The sequence below is a fragment of the Gorilla gorilla genome, chromosome 4, assembly GCF_029281585.2.
Source record: "Gorilla gorilla gorilla isolate KB3781 chromosome 4, NHGRI_mGorGor1-v2.1_pri, whole genome shotgun sequence".
Taxonomy (NCBI): domain Eukaryota; kingdom Metazoa; phylum Chordata; class Mammalia; order Primates; family Hominidae; genus Gorilla; species Gorilla gorilla.
In genome coordinates, this window is record NC_073228.2 from 88,021,661 (window position 1) to 88,037,198 (window position 15,538).

General features: G+C 33.8%; 1 protein-coding gene across 4 annotated transcripts in view; it reads right to left on the reverse strand.

The window, feature by feature from the left end:
* Positions 1-535: 535 nt before the first annotated feature.
* EDIL3 (EGF like repeats and discoidin domains 3) overlaps positions 536-15,538 on the reverse strand; it is a 442,725-nt gene continuing 427,722 nt past the window's right edge. For all 4 annotated transcript variants that reach the window (XM_019028262.4, XM_019028263.4, XM_055389542.2 and 1 more), the window contains one exon: positions 536-3,508. In XM_019028262.4, coding sequence (XP_018883807.2) covers positions 3,359-3,508 — 150 coding nt within the window. In that variant the 3' untranslated portion in view covers positions 536-3,358. The remainder of the gene's footprint in view (positions 3,509-15,538) is intronic.

Genomic DNA, 15,538 nt, shown 5'->3' on the forward strand with positions numbered 1-15,538 from the left:
AGATTTAGTATTTCACCAGTGACTTCCAGAGAGCTAGAAACAGGATTTATGAAGAATCCACGTTATGATTTTCATTATTCAATAGCTAATGTTACATGGATAAATACATTATTACTGTTATATTATTGCTTACTACTGACTGGATTTCTTCATTATACTCCTGAGCATCATGAACTGAAAAAACTATAGAAATGATAGCAATATCATCTGATTAACAATGGGCAGATCAGTCCTGGTACACAATGCTTTATACATGAGGCCAAAAATGACTTTGGATTAAGAATATTCTAGTAAAACTTCTGCATCTAAAAGGAGCAGGAAGAATGCATAAATTTTAATAATCTTCAAAAGACCAGTTTAGGTAATATCAATATATATTTAGAGGTTGTTGTATATTCTATTTTTTCTGTATCTGTTCAACTGTCCTGTGCAAAGCAAAAATAAACCAAGTATGTGGTCAAGAGTAGTGGGCATTCACATTCAGACAATTTGTGTATTCTTATAAATGTGTTTAATTACAACTGCTTCAAAAGAATCCCAGATTTTCAAAAGTTTATTTTAAGTTTGGAGACTAGACAAGGTCATACTGGTTTTACATCCTACGTGATATAAGTATATATACAAAGAAAAAAACAACATTGGAATATTACACAGCTTGAAGGTTTGCAAAGGTTATTTGTGTCTTAGTTATTTCTGTACTTAATGACACATCAGACGCATTGAGTATTATATTTCATAATTTGTTGACTAGCAAAGATACAATCATTAGTAACCCAAGTCTTCAAAATTCACACCAAACTTTATGAAGTCATTCAGAAAGAGAAAGTCAATCCTAAAATTAAAATTGGCAACTATGATAAATTCTTTCAAAAGGATGTAGATATAATGGAGATGTTTAAAAGTTTAGTTTCATTAATTGTGAAATTAGCACGTTATATTTACTCAATATAGTGAAGACTAGGTGATTCTTACATGTATTCTACTTATGGTACTGTATTGGTTTTAGTGTGAATTTACATAGAATAAATTTACTTCACTTTCATGTCATCGACATGAATGACACAAAAGCTACTTCATAATACCACTTTACAATAGTTTTCAACATTTCCATATGTTGCAACCCCTTTGCTCTCATCAATTTTGGGTGTCATGGAACAATAGGTATCCCGTTGGACGTGATGTATTGCAAAGAGCATATAAAGCAGAGAGAAAATGAAAAAGCAAGAGAAACTCATTTCAATGCTTTTTCTAAAAGGTAACAAATATAATTTTAATCAACTTCCTTGGAAAATATTTTTAAAACAGGTATCAATAGAAAAAATTACAAAACATCATATGAAGCTATAAATAATTCTGAAAAACTAAATCATCATAAAGCATAAGTAATAATCTTAAAAATATACTCCTAAGAATGTATGTAATTTGCAAAGGAAAATGGCTAAATATCTGATGGGACAGTAAACCTTGAAAGAAACTGGCTAAAGAGTAAGTGTGTGTATATTTCTGAACCTAAGTAATTATTTGTCACATGACTTTAGAATTTAGCCAGTTACAAATATTTTAAAATCCTAACTTTAAAGTTATCTAAAAAAGGCAATATGGAGGAAATAGTAATTTTGTTTTTGAAAGATGTTGAAAACTGATCACCATTTCAGAGGCTTCAAATTCATAATTTCATAATAAGAACAAGAAGTAGAAAGCATATGGGCAAGGAACAAATATGTGGCCAGCCAGTCCCCTTAGACCAACTAATTTTGTTCTTATTAAAAATGCCAATACAATTGACTTTCTCTTTAAATTCTTCACTATGATTGAAGACCACTCCATATATACATCATTAAGAAATGCTGTTAACACATGGACAGACAAGACAGTAACAGTCTAGTGGCTTTTGTTATGCAGCACAAATATTAAAGGAAAAAAATAGCAGTGTTGCGTAGGATCTTAACATTTCGTACACATACCATCCTTTCTTTTCCAATACACTTAATTTAAGACTCCAATAATTCTGTCTAAGCCTTATAAAACAAATACTTGTAAAGCTTATAAATTAGATGTTGAAGACTTTTATGGAGGCAGTGTGAGCTTTAATTTGAGAGACATGTCAATGAACCTCCAGTATCAATAACAAATTGTTATGATAATTGCTTATTTTTTCAGGACCTTTGAAGCAAAATAAATAGAAATCAATTTTTGTCTTGAAAATGGTTTACTACTTTGTCATTAGTAAACACTTTGCTTCTCACAAATAACTCCACCTGTGCCTTCCTGGGAAACTACCACCAGTTTCAAATCTCAATAAGATGTTAGTTTCACAGGAAATGTGGAGCTGAACAAAGAAATGATGAGTATGCTTGGCCAAACTATGCAGCACTATATTAATATTTCTTTGCTAAATTTTTTATAAAATAAACAAATAACAAGCCTATTTTTTAAAGTAAATATAAGGATATGTAATTACCATCTAAATGAAGATTTAAATTTAAAGAGACATATATATTTTTCGTTCTTTTGTGCAAACTGAGAGTATGGGATTCTTTATGAAGCAATTATTTGGAAATTAAATAGTTATGGCTTCCTTCAAAAATAAAACTGCAGATTTAATTAACGAATATTAAATACAGATCAATCTACTGATAGGCAGTCATGTTCTACATATATGAGTAAACATGACACTTCTTTTAGTCAACTAATAGGAAATTCAATTAGAAAAAAATTGAATTATTCAGTTAATATACAATATTAAGAATGTAGAATAGAACTAAAAGAAAAAGAAGTCACATAATCTCTTATTAGAAATAATGAAAGTAAAATGAGAATTATAATATCAGTACTGCATGTTACATATTCTTCTTTAAAATTTTGTAATAAACATTGACAGTGTTTGGTAGGCACAGGGAAACAGGATAATGTAGAGTCATTCCAGAAGAAAAAAACTTATTGCTAACATTGCAGTATTCCTTTTATCAGAATTAGGTGAGTATTGATTGTAACAGCTCTATCAACTCTTGCTCTTATTTGATGACTTTGAGACTTTTTTACTCTTGCTATAAAAAGAAGGCTACTTTCTTTCCCTAATATATTTCTACCAATGCGAATAATTCAGGAAACAATGAGAGAAAAGTAATTCACACTTAATGTGTTGTTACTTAAGAGATTTGACCGATAAAAAATCAAATTAAATCATTGAAAAGGCAGGCTTAGACCCCCTTAAAAACACCGTTAGTTGCCTACCATAATTTGAGCACTTTTTCATGAAAAAAAAAAACCATTCAGTTTCCTACAGATTTTGCACAGTTCATTCCATGGAGATACTTTTAGGGAAATAGGGAAGAGGGTTGTGAAATGTAGCCTCCCCTCATTCCTCCTCTGTGCAGCCCAGCAGCTCTGACCGCAATGTGATCCTCCCGTACCAGGACCAAGGAAGGATTCTTACGTGTCGTGCATAGATGGGAGGGTCGATGACATTTTTTCTGTGAGTGTCATTGTCAAAATTGCCCTGGAAAACCTAATAAAGAAGAGCAGAAAAATGTCAGTCACACAGCCTTCTTTCTTTGAAATTATTTTTATGTTCCTGTTTGGAACATTTTCCCCAAACATGATATTTGATAACTATTCATTTTCTTTTCTTCAAAATATATTGCAGCTTCTTTTTAATAATAATTATTTTAAATTAAATGGTCAATTAATGTTTAAAGAGTTAAACCTTTATTGTTTAATGCAGGCATTCATAAGTCCATCATTTTCCTCTGCTTGTTTCTCTCAATTAAAAAAAATACAACAGGTATTCATTTTTTGCTTATGTCACAGGCTGACGTTAGTCATGTAGCTTGCTGAAGATGCTCTCTTCCACGGGGTGACTCGGAGATCCAAGCTGCTTGCAAAGTACAGCTATCATCTGGAGCATGTGGCCTCCACATTCACAAGGGGCAAGGGGAGGGAGAGTTAGCAGACTGTGCAGAGTGTTTAAGAGAACAAGTATGGAAGCAGCTTATATCACTTCTGTATATATCTGTTTCACCTTACCTAATTATATGACTCCAGCCTAACAGCAAAGGAGGCTGGGCACTGGAGAGAAGCACAAGGCTATCTGGTGAGCACTAACGGCCTCTATCACAGTGCCTTTTGCCCACTTCTTCTCACATAGAGAATAAAATTAGCCCATCTCCAAATGAGACAATGCAATCAATGCTGTTTTTGAACTGTTTTTCTCTTCTTTTTTGGCTTCATCTATTAATTCCTGGATCCATACAATACTATTGGGATCAATATGACTTATAATATCCTGACACTTTGCATTGCATGTCTATTCTTCTTTCTTCTTTTGTAAAAATGCTTTTTTTTTTTTTTTTGGAGCTTTACTATTACTATGGCCACTTGCTCTTCCCTAAAAGACTTTCATAATAACTTGGACAAATGTCTGCTTCAGAAAACAAAACAAATTTAAAACACTGGGACCCTGATAGGAATGGCATTAAATTATAAATTATGTTGGGGTAAACTGAGGTATTTATATTATTTAGTCTTTATCTGAAGATTTTATCCTTTTTTTCTTATAGATTCTGAACATTTCTTATTAAAGTGATTTCTAACTATTTTATATCTACATTTTTAAAAATTTAGATTTAGTTTAGATTTTTAGATTTAGTTTAAATTTTTAGAGTAAAAATCTCTTCAATGCTTTCTGTTTTTGCTTTATGAAGCATCTTATAATTAGAAGATAATTTTCTTTCTTGTTTGACATCAAATTTCTTTCTTGTTTGGCATCAAAACATAACTATGTGGCCAGAGACACCTGAAAATAAAATCCTTAAAGTAGAAAACAAAAAACAACCAAACTCCGTCATCACATGACAGAATACTTAACCCACATCTTTCAGCATTCTGAAATTAAAGGGAATGTTTTAAAAGCCTTCTAGGCTAGATTGGTTCAGTCTTATACGACCACAAATCTTCTCCTGGAAAGAAAAAAATCATATTCTCCTCAAAAGCATTAGGCAGTACAGCACTGATTAATAGGAGCAATAGACAAGACTGAAAAGTCTCTCTGCTGGTTCTGCTGGCATATCTAAATTCATATTCATTTAGCAGGCATTTTATGCTTAGTAATGCCCTGTCTTGCACAAAGGAATAATTCATTCTGGACTGAAATGTGCTACTACTATGTTACAATGTCTCTGTTAGCAAAACTCACAGGTACAGAACATATCATAAACACTCACCAAAAATCTTGAGAGACTGTTGCTACTGCAACAGCAGAAAATAAGCTCTGGTTTACTGACATCCTCTCTGACATATGATGTTGGATTCAAATATTTCACTGAGATTGTGGTATTACAATTTAATACGGAATCTAAAATCCAATTTTGTAGCCCTGCTAGTGAACTTCATGTATATCTCTGGGATAATAGAGTTTAAATTCATTAACTTTCATTGCAAGATTTATAACAGCCCAAAATATAGTTTTATACCACTTCTTGGGAAGGAAATACAGAAAGAAACAATTTTCTCTTAAGTGTCTGCTCTCCAGCACAGGTTTTGATGCGAACTATCAACCCAGAAAGTATTAGTTGAATTATTAATTATACTTATTTCTTTATAATGAAGAATACATACAGAGAAACTATATCAGCTCTGAAACTGAAAACAACTATGAAATTTCTGATTTAATATGTGAAAGTCATGGATATTTGCATGTTCACTTAAAAAAAGTGAAGTTTCATGAAACACGATGATTAATAAAACAATAACGTTCACAGAAAAACAGCCGAAATCTATACTAGAATCACAGAATTTACAGCCTCAAAGTACTGAAAATATATTTTTATTTTCAGAGGCCTCTCAGTAATGACACGTACAGAACACAAAGCACCCACTTGCTAATTCCAGGATGATATTTTGTACTTGTTGTGTAAACATGTGGCACATGTGCTGTTTTCTTATCTCAAGCACTAGGAAGCCCCTGCTTAAGAATGCTACCTAAATATTTCACCTTGCAAAGGAATGCAAACACAGTATTTTTAGTTAACTTCGTAAAGGAATGCAAACACAGTATTTTTAGTTAACTTCGTAAAATCTCTAAGATTTCTAGAAAGTGCTTTCACAGGCACATTTTAGAGACATAAGCATCTGAACTAAAACTGAAGTCTGAAAAGACTGATGGAGAACATTAAATCTCTATATAGGAGTGAAAATATTTTACATGAGAAAGACACAGTTCAATTTAGAATTTTTTAGAAAAGCTATGCACAAGTTTCAGTTCAGGGAGGAGGCTAATTAGCTGATGACAAATTTGCTGATATATTCAAACATGATATTGCTTAGAGGTCTCTCAGGCTTTTTCTAACACATGGGGCCTTGATCAAAACACACTCAAGGTACTTTGCAGAAGCTTCCATAATTACAACCTAAGAGAAGATAAGAGAAAGAAAAATACAACTCCCTCAATGTAGCTATCTTGATTTTCTTTTTCCTAAGGTTAACTCTCTTGTGATGCTGGTTGAAAATACAAATCAGATTCTTCAGAGGATTCAAATCTCAGCACGGAGAGAATATCAGATAAAATAAAACAATAAAATCTTGTTTCTAGCAGCATTAATACATTTTTTATAAGACGAGCTACCATTCTTTGTTAGGGACCACGGTCTATTCAGGCCGGTATAGACATCATCAATAGGAGGCCTCCAGGGATCATGGAACAAAGTAACATTATCCTCCACGATGTAGTCAGAGAGGTGGGGCATATTTCAGTTTCTTTTAGCAGTCATCGAATAGGACTCTAAATATCAAAGAATCCCTTGGGGATTTCTTGCACATACGATTTCTTTAGAAAATCATCTAGTTTGTAAAAATGTGCTTCTTTTCATTTGTCCTAAACTTAACTGATTAAAAGTTTTAAAGAGATTCCCATTGTTCTAACTTTTTGGAATTGTTGTTCACATCATTCAAATAGCGAGTGGTTCTAAACATTTTTAGATAGATTCCCTATGGCTAAACATCAGCATTTTACATCAGTATTAAACACCAGTATTTTATTAAGGTTTCAAGTGACCATCACTTCATCCCTCTGGGCTTTTGTTGCCCCCTTATAGATTTCATTATTTTTCTTCTGCTATTTGGAGACTATAGTCGAACCGCATCTGGGATTTCAGATGTTGTGGAAATAAAGGTTGAGTGAGACTTTCTAAAGTTTTTTCTATTGATTGTATTTGCTTTGTTTATGGTATCAAGCATACCACTGGCCTTACTGACTGTATCTGTACACTGACCTGCTGTTCTTAAGGTATAGAGGACAAAGGTAAAGATCCATTTTCCTAGGGCAGCATGTATGTGTGTGTGTGTGTGTGTGTGTGTGTGTGTGTGTGTGTGTGTGTGTGCAGAGGTGCTGGGCTGAAAGCTCAGAATTCTTTATTTAACATACATAATTTCAATCCTTTGTGCTTTCATCCAGAGCACTAATGGAGAAGTTAAATAAGAACAGTCTTTGGTAGCTCTGATCCTCAGAAACCCTGTTTTATCTAATTCTACCCATATAATGAAAGAATCTGAGATTTGGAAGAGAACTCAGAGATCTGCTATCAGTAACTTTTCCCTCTAATATTTCTAACATGGAACTTTCAGCCTATTCATGGCACACCTCAATACAATAGGACAGGTATGTATTTAGACAGTTTGAAAGTCTATCTTTTTAGAAGACTAAAATGCGTATCTCTCACTTCCATCTATTGAATCTAGTGCTTAATTCTCAATGAATATAGAACTAACTTAGCTCATCAAAAGAACTTTTGACATACTTAACAATAATTGACACAAACCTCTCAAAAACTCAACTTCAGCGCTCTAGGCTAAACATTCATGGTTCCTTAAAAAGTTCCTCATGTTGCATGATTTTCAGACTTATAATCTTGATTGCATTCCATTGACTAACATCTGTTTTAACTATGGCTCAGTGAAAGTGTGGTATTTATTGGGACACAGAATGTAGACATACTGTGAATAACTCAAAAGATAGAGTGCACCTTTGTTGTAGATGCAATATTTCTATCAATGCAGTCTAAAATGTAGAATAATTACATTGCATTTTGGGTTACAGTTGATTGATTTATGGTCAAATAGATTTTGGATATTTTCATAATTTCTCCTCAGTGAGGGTTTTCCAATTTTTTTACTTGTATCTGTTTTATAAAGCAACCATTTATATATTATATAAGTATATAATTCTGATTTTTGTGGCTGACATAAGGGACAGATGCTTATTAATTTATAGTTCAGGATCATAAAATTTATTTTTATATACTTAGTGTCAACATTACTTCAATTTTTTTGACTGTCAAAAATTTCAGAGTTACAACTTGAATCAACGCTTTAAGTGATGTAAAGTCTTACGAAAATTTTCACGGAATTAGTATGCATGAATCACGTCAAACATAACAATTTTCCATTTGAATAGTTTGGGAAAGAGCTTTCTTTGTTTCTAATTCTAGGGCTAGATTTTCAGTAATATTTTAGGATAATCTAAAATTTATGTTCTACTTTGCCCTATATGCAAGCATTCCAAAAATCAAATTTTTTTATTAAAAAGGAAAAAAATATCAAAATATATAGAAAATTATTTTTAAACATTTTAGTTAGTGGTATACATCTATATCATATTAAACAAATCTTATTGGAAGCTTTGCATGTATGAAACTTCTATAAGTGATTGGCTATAAAAAGTCTGAAACCAAAGTTTAATTCTTTTAGCCAAAATAGACTGCAGCTATCATTCTGTGAATTCAATTTTCTAGGAAAATTTACCAGCATCCTGAAACCATTTCATGATTGAATGGCTAGTATATTATTCTTGATGTTTTTCTCTGCAATCAATTCCACTAAACCAATGAAACTCTGTAACAAAATTAGCCTCAATATGAGTACATTCTTCCGGATGTAATAAGGAAACAAGAAATTCATTTCCAGATAAATTTCAATATTCTAAGAAATGTTTCTTTGGAAAATAGTGATATTGAGAATTATATTCTAAGAGGGTCACCAAAAAAGTAGGGGTTTCTGTTGGAGCCAGTAGACTTTGTTAGTAAGTGTCTATATTGATCATCAGTCTGCAGAATGAGCTGGGGGATCAGCCTTCACTATAGGGCAGCCCAACAACACTATAGCACAAATTGTCATTGACAGAAAGGAACAGAGAGCTACCACAGTGTCTTCCATCCCATAGCATCCTGAGTGGAACCATTACCCTCCAAAGCTGAAATAAGGTCATAGCTAACCGAAACAATTTATCAGCAGGTGAAAGTCAAATGGAAAAAAATTCAACCAAAATGTATACATAAGACCTTAAAGTAGAGCCAAAGACAATGATAAAGTTACATGTCCCAGTTTGTGAAAATATAATGTGTGTAATCTACAGGTAAGAGATCAAATGCGAAGAGGACTTGTTTTCATATCAACCACTAATTGTAACATATTAGACAATCACTTTATTTTTCTGTATCCAAAAGGAGTTGATCATCTTGTCTTCTTTGCAAGAAACATATCTAGACACATCTTAATCTTGAGTTTGCTTGTGTGTACTATCTTGAAGTAAACTGCTGACCATCATATCTTTTTTCTATTGAACAGTTCTTCTGCAGAGTTTAGGATGTGTCAAATCTAGTGTAAGCATAGCGTTTACAGACACATGTCATTCCAGTGATCAGTGTACAGTCTACAAAACCGTGTGTAATACGAGTGTGCAGTAGATGTTAACCTTACCCAAGGAGGAGTCTGTTTTTCACCCTCAGCAACTTGAAGGTAATCTCTAAGCCCTTGGAATGGCCTATCTGAGAAGAGTATTTTTGTTTCCCAGGGGGCCCTGGGCCACACCAGATAGCCTATGCTAACATTGTGGTTTACAGTGGGGTCTTCAGGTCAGCTTGACCACTGAAAAGGAGGAAACTAAGGTTAGCCATACAGATGGTCAACCATGTCTAAATGTCAGAGCTTCCACAAAAACTCTGAATACCAACGCTAAGGTGAGCTTCCTAGTTGGCAATACTCTGGGCTTATTGTCACATAACATTGCTGAGAGAACTTACTACTCTCCAGAAGTCTCCAAGACAACTGAAAGCTCATTCCTGGACTCTCCTGGACTCTGCCCCATATGTCTCTTCCCTTAGATGATCTGTATCCATATCCTTTCATTGTGATAAATGATAACTGTCTGATAATTTTAGTTGTGTTTGTGAGTTTTTCTATTGAATTATCAAACCTGAGAATGATCTTGGGGAACTGTGAATGTGCAATTGATGTCAAAAGTGAGGGTGGGTTTAGGGAATCCTGAATTTGTGATGAGTAATTGGTATTGAAGGGCTACAGGTTTCATCTAAGTTTTGTTGTCTGAAACATTGACAGTTGGAAAAGGAACCTCAATTGTCTGAAAGGGTTGTATCTACAACTTCCCCAACATCATGCGCCAGCGTGTGACAGACATTCAGGCTTTAAAGTTGATTGTGAACTCACTTTCTATTCTGATTCTTTGAATAAATCCTCAAAGGACAATCCATTGAAATTTGTTTATTTTGGCCCATAAGTACACTTTCTAAACCTTCTACTGTTAGGTTCTGCTGTCTCTATTTTACTTGCCGTTCTTATTTTCAATTTCTGGATGATATTTATTCTCATGGGCATAAACCTAATAAGCATATCAAACAACCAGTGTTACTTGTCCTCTTGCATATTTCAGTAACAAAAAATTCAACTTCTTTATTCTCCTGTATTTCTTTAATATCATTTCCATAAAAGCTTATAGGTCCTTTGAGAAATACTACTTTGTCCATCTACTTGGGTTTCTTTTGAAATCCCTTAAGAAACTGCAGTCAGATTTTCTTAAAGCTATCGTGCATGGTCATATATATAATAATTCTGCACCATAATTCATATTGGATATTAATTTTATCTATGTTCTTTTTAAAATGATGTTTTGTTCCATAAACCCTTTGAAAATCTAGACCCTGTTTGCTTCAGAGACTTCTTTGCTTCCCAAGATTTCTCCATGAAACTACCTGAGGCTTTCAAACTGCTTATTTAACTTCAAAAATCTAATTATAGAACATTTTTGCTTGATGGGAGAAGTGAAAAACAAAACATGGGGCAGGTTCCATAGTCTCTCTTTCACAAGGGCATGATCCATTTAAACCATTAAAATGAATATATGGGTTCTCTAAAAAAATTATTTCCATTCCCATTGTTGCTGTCAAGAAATTTCTTGTGGCTCTAAAGTTTGCTTTCTATTGTAACTATGTAAAAAAGTAGATCTTTGGCTTCAAGAAATACTATACTTTACTGAATGAATCTGGCTTTGCTTCATGTTCCTAGTGTATATAAATCTCTGATTATATCCCAAGAAATTCTTTACTACACCACAAATTTGATGTTCACTTACAATTCTTGTAGCATGATTTGCACTCTACTGCTCCTTCTGTTAGATTTTTTTTTCTGAAAATGCACAAATGAAAGATTCCAATAATAATTGGCCAAAACATAGGCAAATGTGTGTTTTTTCCCTACCCTGGCAATAAAAAAGTCCACATTTCTGGCCCTTCATTGCTTCTCAAATTGCCAGATTCTCTTTGGTTTCCATGTAGTTGACATGAAAGCTGGTTTGGGAACATATTTCTTCATTGGGAAAGAGAACTGTGTGACAGCTTTCTAAAATTCATTATTTCTTAGATCCTCTGGAATTTGAGAGTATTGGAAAAGAGGAGGAAATAGCACATTTTTGATAGTATTTTTTTTAGAACATGTAACTTCTGGCTTTTCGTAGAAGAGTTCAACTGCTCCTAAAAAGATATGGGATTAGGGAATCATATTCTGCCCAGTAGTATCAACTTGTCTATTACTGGCAAGCTGGCATAGGCAATACTTGTGATTCCCTAGTCCACTGTGAGAGTGACAAGTTGAGCTAGGAATTGCCAACATCCCAGTCAGCCCGATGAGAGACCAAAGGGACTGGGGCAGAGTGGCCATCTCCATTCATTCTACGGACTGTTTTCTTGCATAACTTTGGCTTTAAGTAGCTGGAGAGCTGGTAGCTCTTTAGAAAGAGCCCCAAGAGCCTCACTAAGAAGTTCATGTTACCTTTTGTTATTAGGTCTTGACCTTGGGAAAAAGACGTAGTGAAAAATCAAAGCAAAAGAGTCCATCCTCCTTGACTCTTACCTTCCTTTCCCCAAGCTTGCTGTCATTTAGAATGTAGAGTCTAAAAGCCAGTAGGTAGGATACACCACCATATTTAACTTCTTTTACGATGAAAGTCTCCTTAAGTAATGAGAATATCTTAGGAAATATATCACATAGGATGATTGCCTATAAAGATTTATGAAACATAAAATATGCCATTCTAAACTGTGGCTATATATTTAAACTATCTGCCTTCCACTACTCAGATTTTGACTGCCATAAGAAATATTCCCACAGAAAAAGTAGAATTGGGAAACCATCTGCTATTCAAAGACATCTCCAGGAGATATTACCAGGAATAGTTGGAAAGTAAGGGCATCTACTTTTTTCTTTTTAGTAGAACATGAGAAATGTAGAAATGCCTTTCCTCTTTTCTATAAAAGTACAGAGCAACTTGCCTCTCTATTGAAGCTCAAAACTCATCTCTCAAACTCTCATCTGAAATCACACTATGTATTTTCCATCCCATCAGAACAAGTTGAGACTCTACCCCTGACTCTACCCTTCATGGTAGATATATAAATGATGTGGCAGTAGAGAAATTGGTGTATTTGGTAATTCTTCCCGCATTAGGAGACTTTTCCTCACTTCAAGTCTCATTGAAGAGTTTCACCCTATCCTTGTCAGAAATGACTTAATATCGAGCTCTATGTATGAACACAGAAGTGATTTAAGCACTCAGCCATGTGACTTCTAAGCCAGACTCATGATGAGGAGAAAAGAGTATTAAGGAGAGGAGACAATCCTGGGGATGGATGCAGGGGTGGCAAAGTGGAATCGTACAGCTGAAGCAGGGTGCCTAGGTGTGAGCGTAAGCGTGTATTGCCTAGGCACAGAAAGTAGTCATTCTCCTTTATCCTCTCTCCTGAGTATCCTCAGTAGACCATCTGGTCCAGCTACAAGACATAGAAGATCTTAACTGGAAACAAGGTTGCAAGATCAAATATTTTGAATATACTTAAACTAAAGAATGTATCATTTATCTGAATTCAAGTTTAACTAGGTGTCAGTATTTTTATTTGCCAAATCTGGCAACACTATATGAAGAACATGAGGAATGCTAGACCTAAGCTGAGCAGTCACTAACTCTTCTTTGGGATAAGCTAAATTTTGGGTCTTTTTTCTTTTCTTAATGAGTTGAGGGCATATTATTGTTAAAATATGCTTGATCTCAGAAGAGAAAAGTAAACTTTGCTATTACTTATGGCTATTGGGGTATTACCAAAAAGAAGAAAAGAAATAAAAGTGCAATTTTGTTATGTAAAAGTTATATTATTTTCACTCATATATGAGGAATGTCTTCCTTTAATTATTATTAAATATCAGACATTTCATTTATCTGTTCAAAATTGATTTTGTTTCTAACTTTATTGGAAATAAGGAAATTAGTTCTTGTGTTCAGTTTTCTGAGTTTGGTCCTCTGCTCACAGCTTCAGAAAAACTGAGAGGACTGCCTCTTCACACAGGTATAATAACTGAATCTGTCTTTGGTTAAAGTTATTTTTTAATCAGTTTTGTGTCTCAAATTATGCCAGAAGCTTTTTGATGATGATAAATGTGTTGCCTCTCTAATAAGTGTCCCCACATGGCTTATTACAGGTGTATTTGTCCCAAGAGTGCTCTATACATATTAACACACTTTCTCTTTGAGATTCAACCAAAGGAACTACGTAAAAATCATTGCCAAATGATTAACTTTATAGGGAGTGGCAGATGCAGAAATCTTTTTATAGTTGCCCATAAACATGGATATATGACAGGTATCATTTGTTCTTTTTCAGATTTAAACTGTGAAAAAGTAGAAAAATACTGCCACATTAATTAAGACATTGTGAAACTGTTAAGGGGGAGACTTTTAATTGCCTAACATATTGCAGCTGATGGTGTGATGGTGGATAGTAAAAATGGCATATGTATCATGTAGAACGAATGTCCTTGAGCATTTTTTTTACCATATAATAAACAATCAAAATATTAGTTGTTTGGTGATTATTTAGAAATAAAATGGGTTGAAATTTTTGCTATATTCTAATTGATATAGTTTGGATATTTGTCCCCTCCAAATCTCATGTCAAAATGCGATCCTCAGTGTTGGAGCTGTAGCCTAGGGGGAGGTGCTGGGTCATGGGGGCAGATCCCTCTTGTATGGCTTGGTGCCCTCCCTATTGTATTGAATGTGTTCTTGCTCTATTAGTTCACAGAAGAGCTGGTTGTTAAAAAATAATGTGGCACCTTATCCTCTCTCTCTTGCTCCCTCTCTTGCCACGTGATGAGCCTTCTCCCTCCTCGACTTCCATCATGAGTAAAAAAAGCTTCCTGATGCCTCACCAGAAGCCAAGCAGATTCTGTTGCCATTCTTGCACAGCCTGTAGAACCATGAGCCAAATAAACCTCCTTTCTTTATAAATTACCCAGTCTTAGGCATTCCTTAATCGTAATACAAAATAGACTAACACCACTAGTCAATGGTTAATGCATACTTAAATTATCAAAATAATGACATAGTTTCTATCATACTCAGACTGATCGAGTATTTGTTTTCCTAGTAGGAAAGAAAACTATCAGATTCACCTAAAATAGCATCGTAGTTTTTTCTATTCAAAATGCTAATTTTCTCTCAGCTAACATCTCCTGCTTTCATCAGGTTCATCACTACATCTTAATGAATGATAACATCACTGAATTTTAAACAATTTATTAAAGCTTGATAGTCTTGATCATTCTACTGGGGAGCTAATCGCTAATCAATATTTTTAATATGTTAGCATTTTTAATCAATGCATAGAGTCACAGTTGGGCTAACACTTGATGATTTTTCTTAGTAGTTGTATAAGAATGACTTAAATAAAAGCATGAGTAATTTTTTTCACTGAGAAATATTGTCATTATGCAATTAGGTCTATTAATAAATAAGTCACACACAAACATGAGATATTCAGAATTTTAAGTGCACACGTTTTTAGTGATTTCTGATGAGTGGTGGAAGATTGAGAGGATAAAAATAGGAAGATTTTAACTTTTTTGGCATTTGAGCACTGGGAAAAGTAAGGTGATAAAGCATGTAATAATAAACAACATTTAAATTATTTTTCATTTATGAATATTTTACTTTGATAATACTGCTATGTAACATATTCCTTATGTTTTCACACATATTTTTTCCTTTTTTGCAGAAACATGTGCTAACTAGAAAAACTATATTGTTTCAAACTTTAAGGGAGTTTATCAAACTCCCTGAAAATGTAACTCTGAGTTTTGGAGAAAAAAGATAATTGATAATTAGCAAGAAAAAACAATAAGCATGTATTTACTCCTTATTATC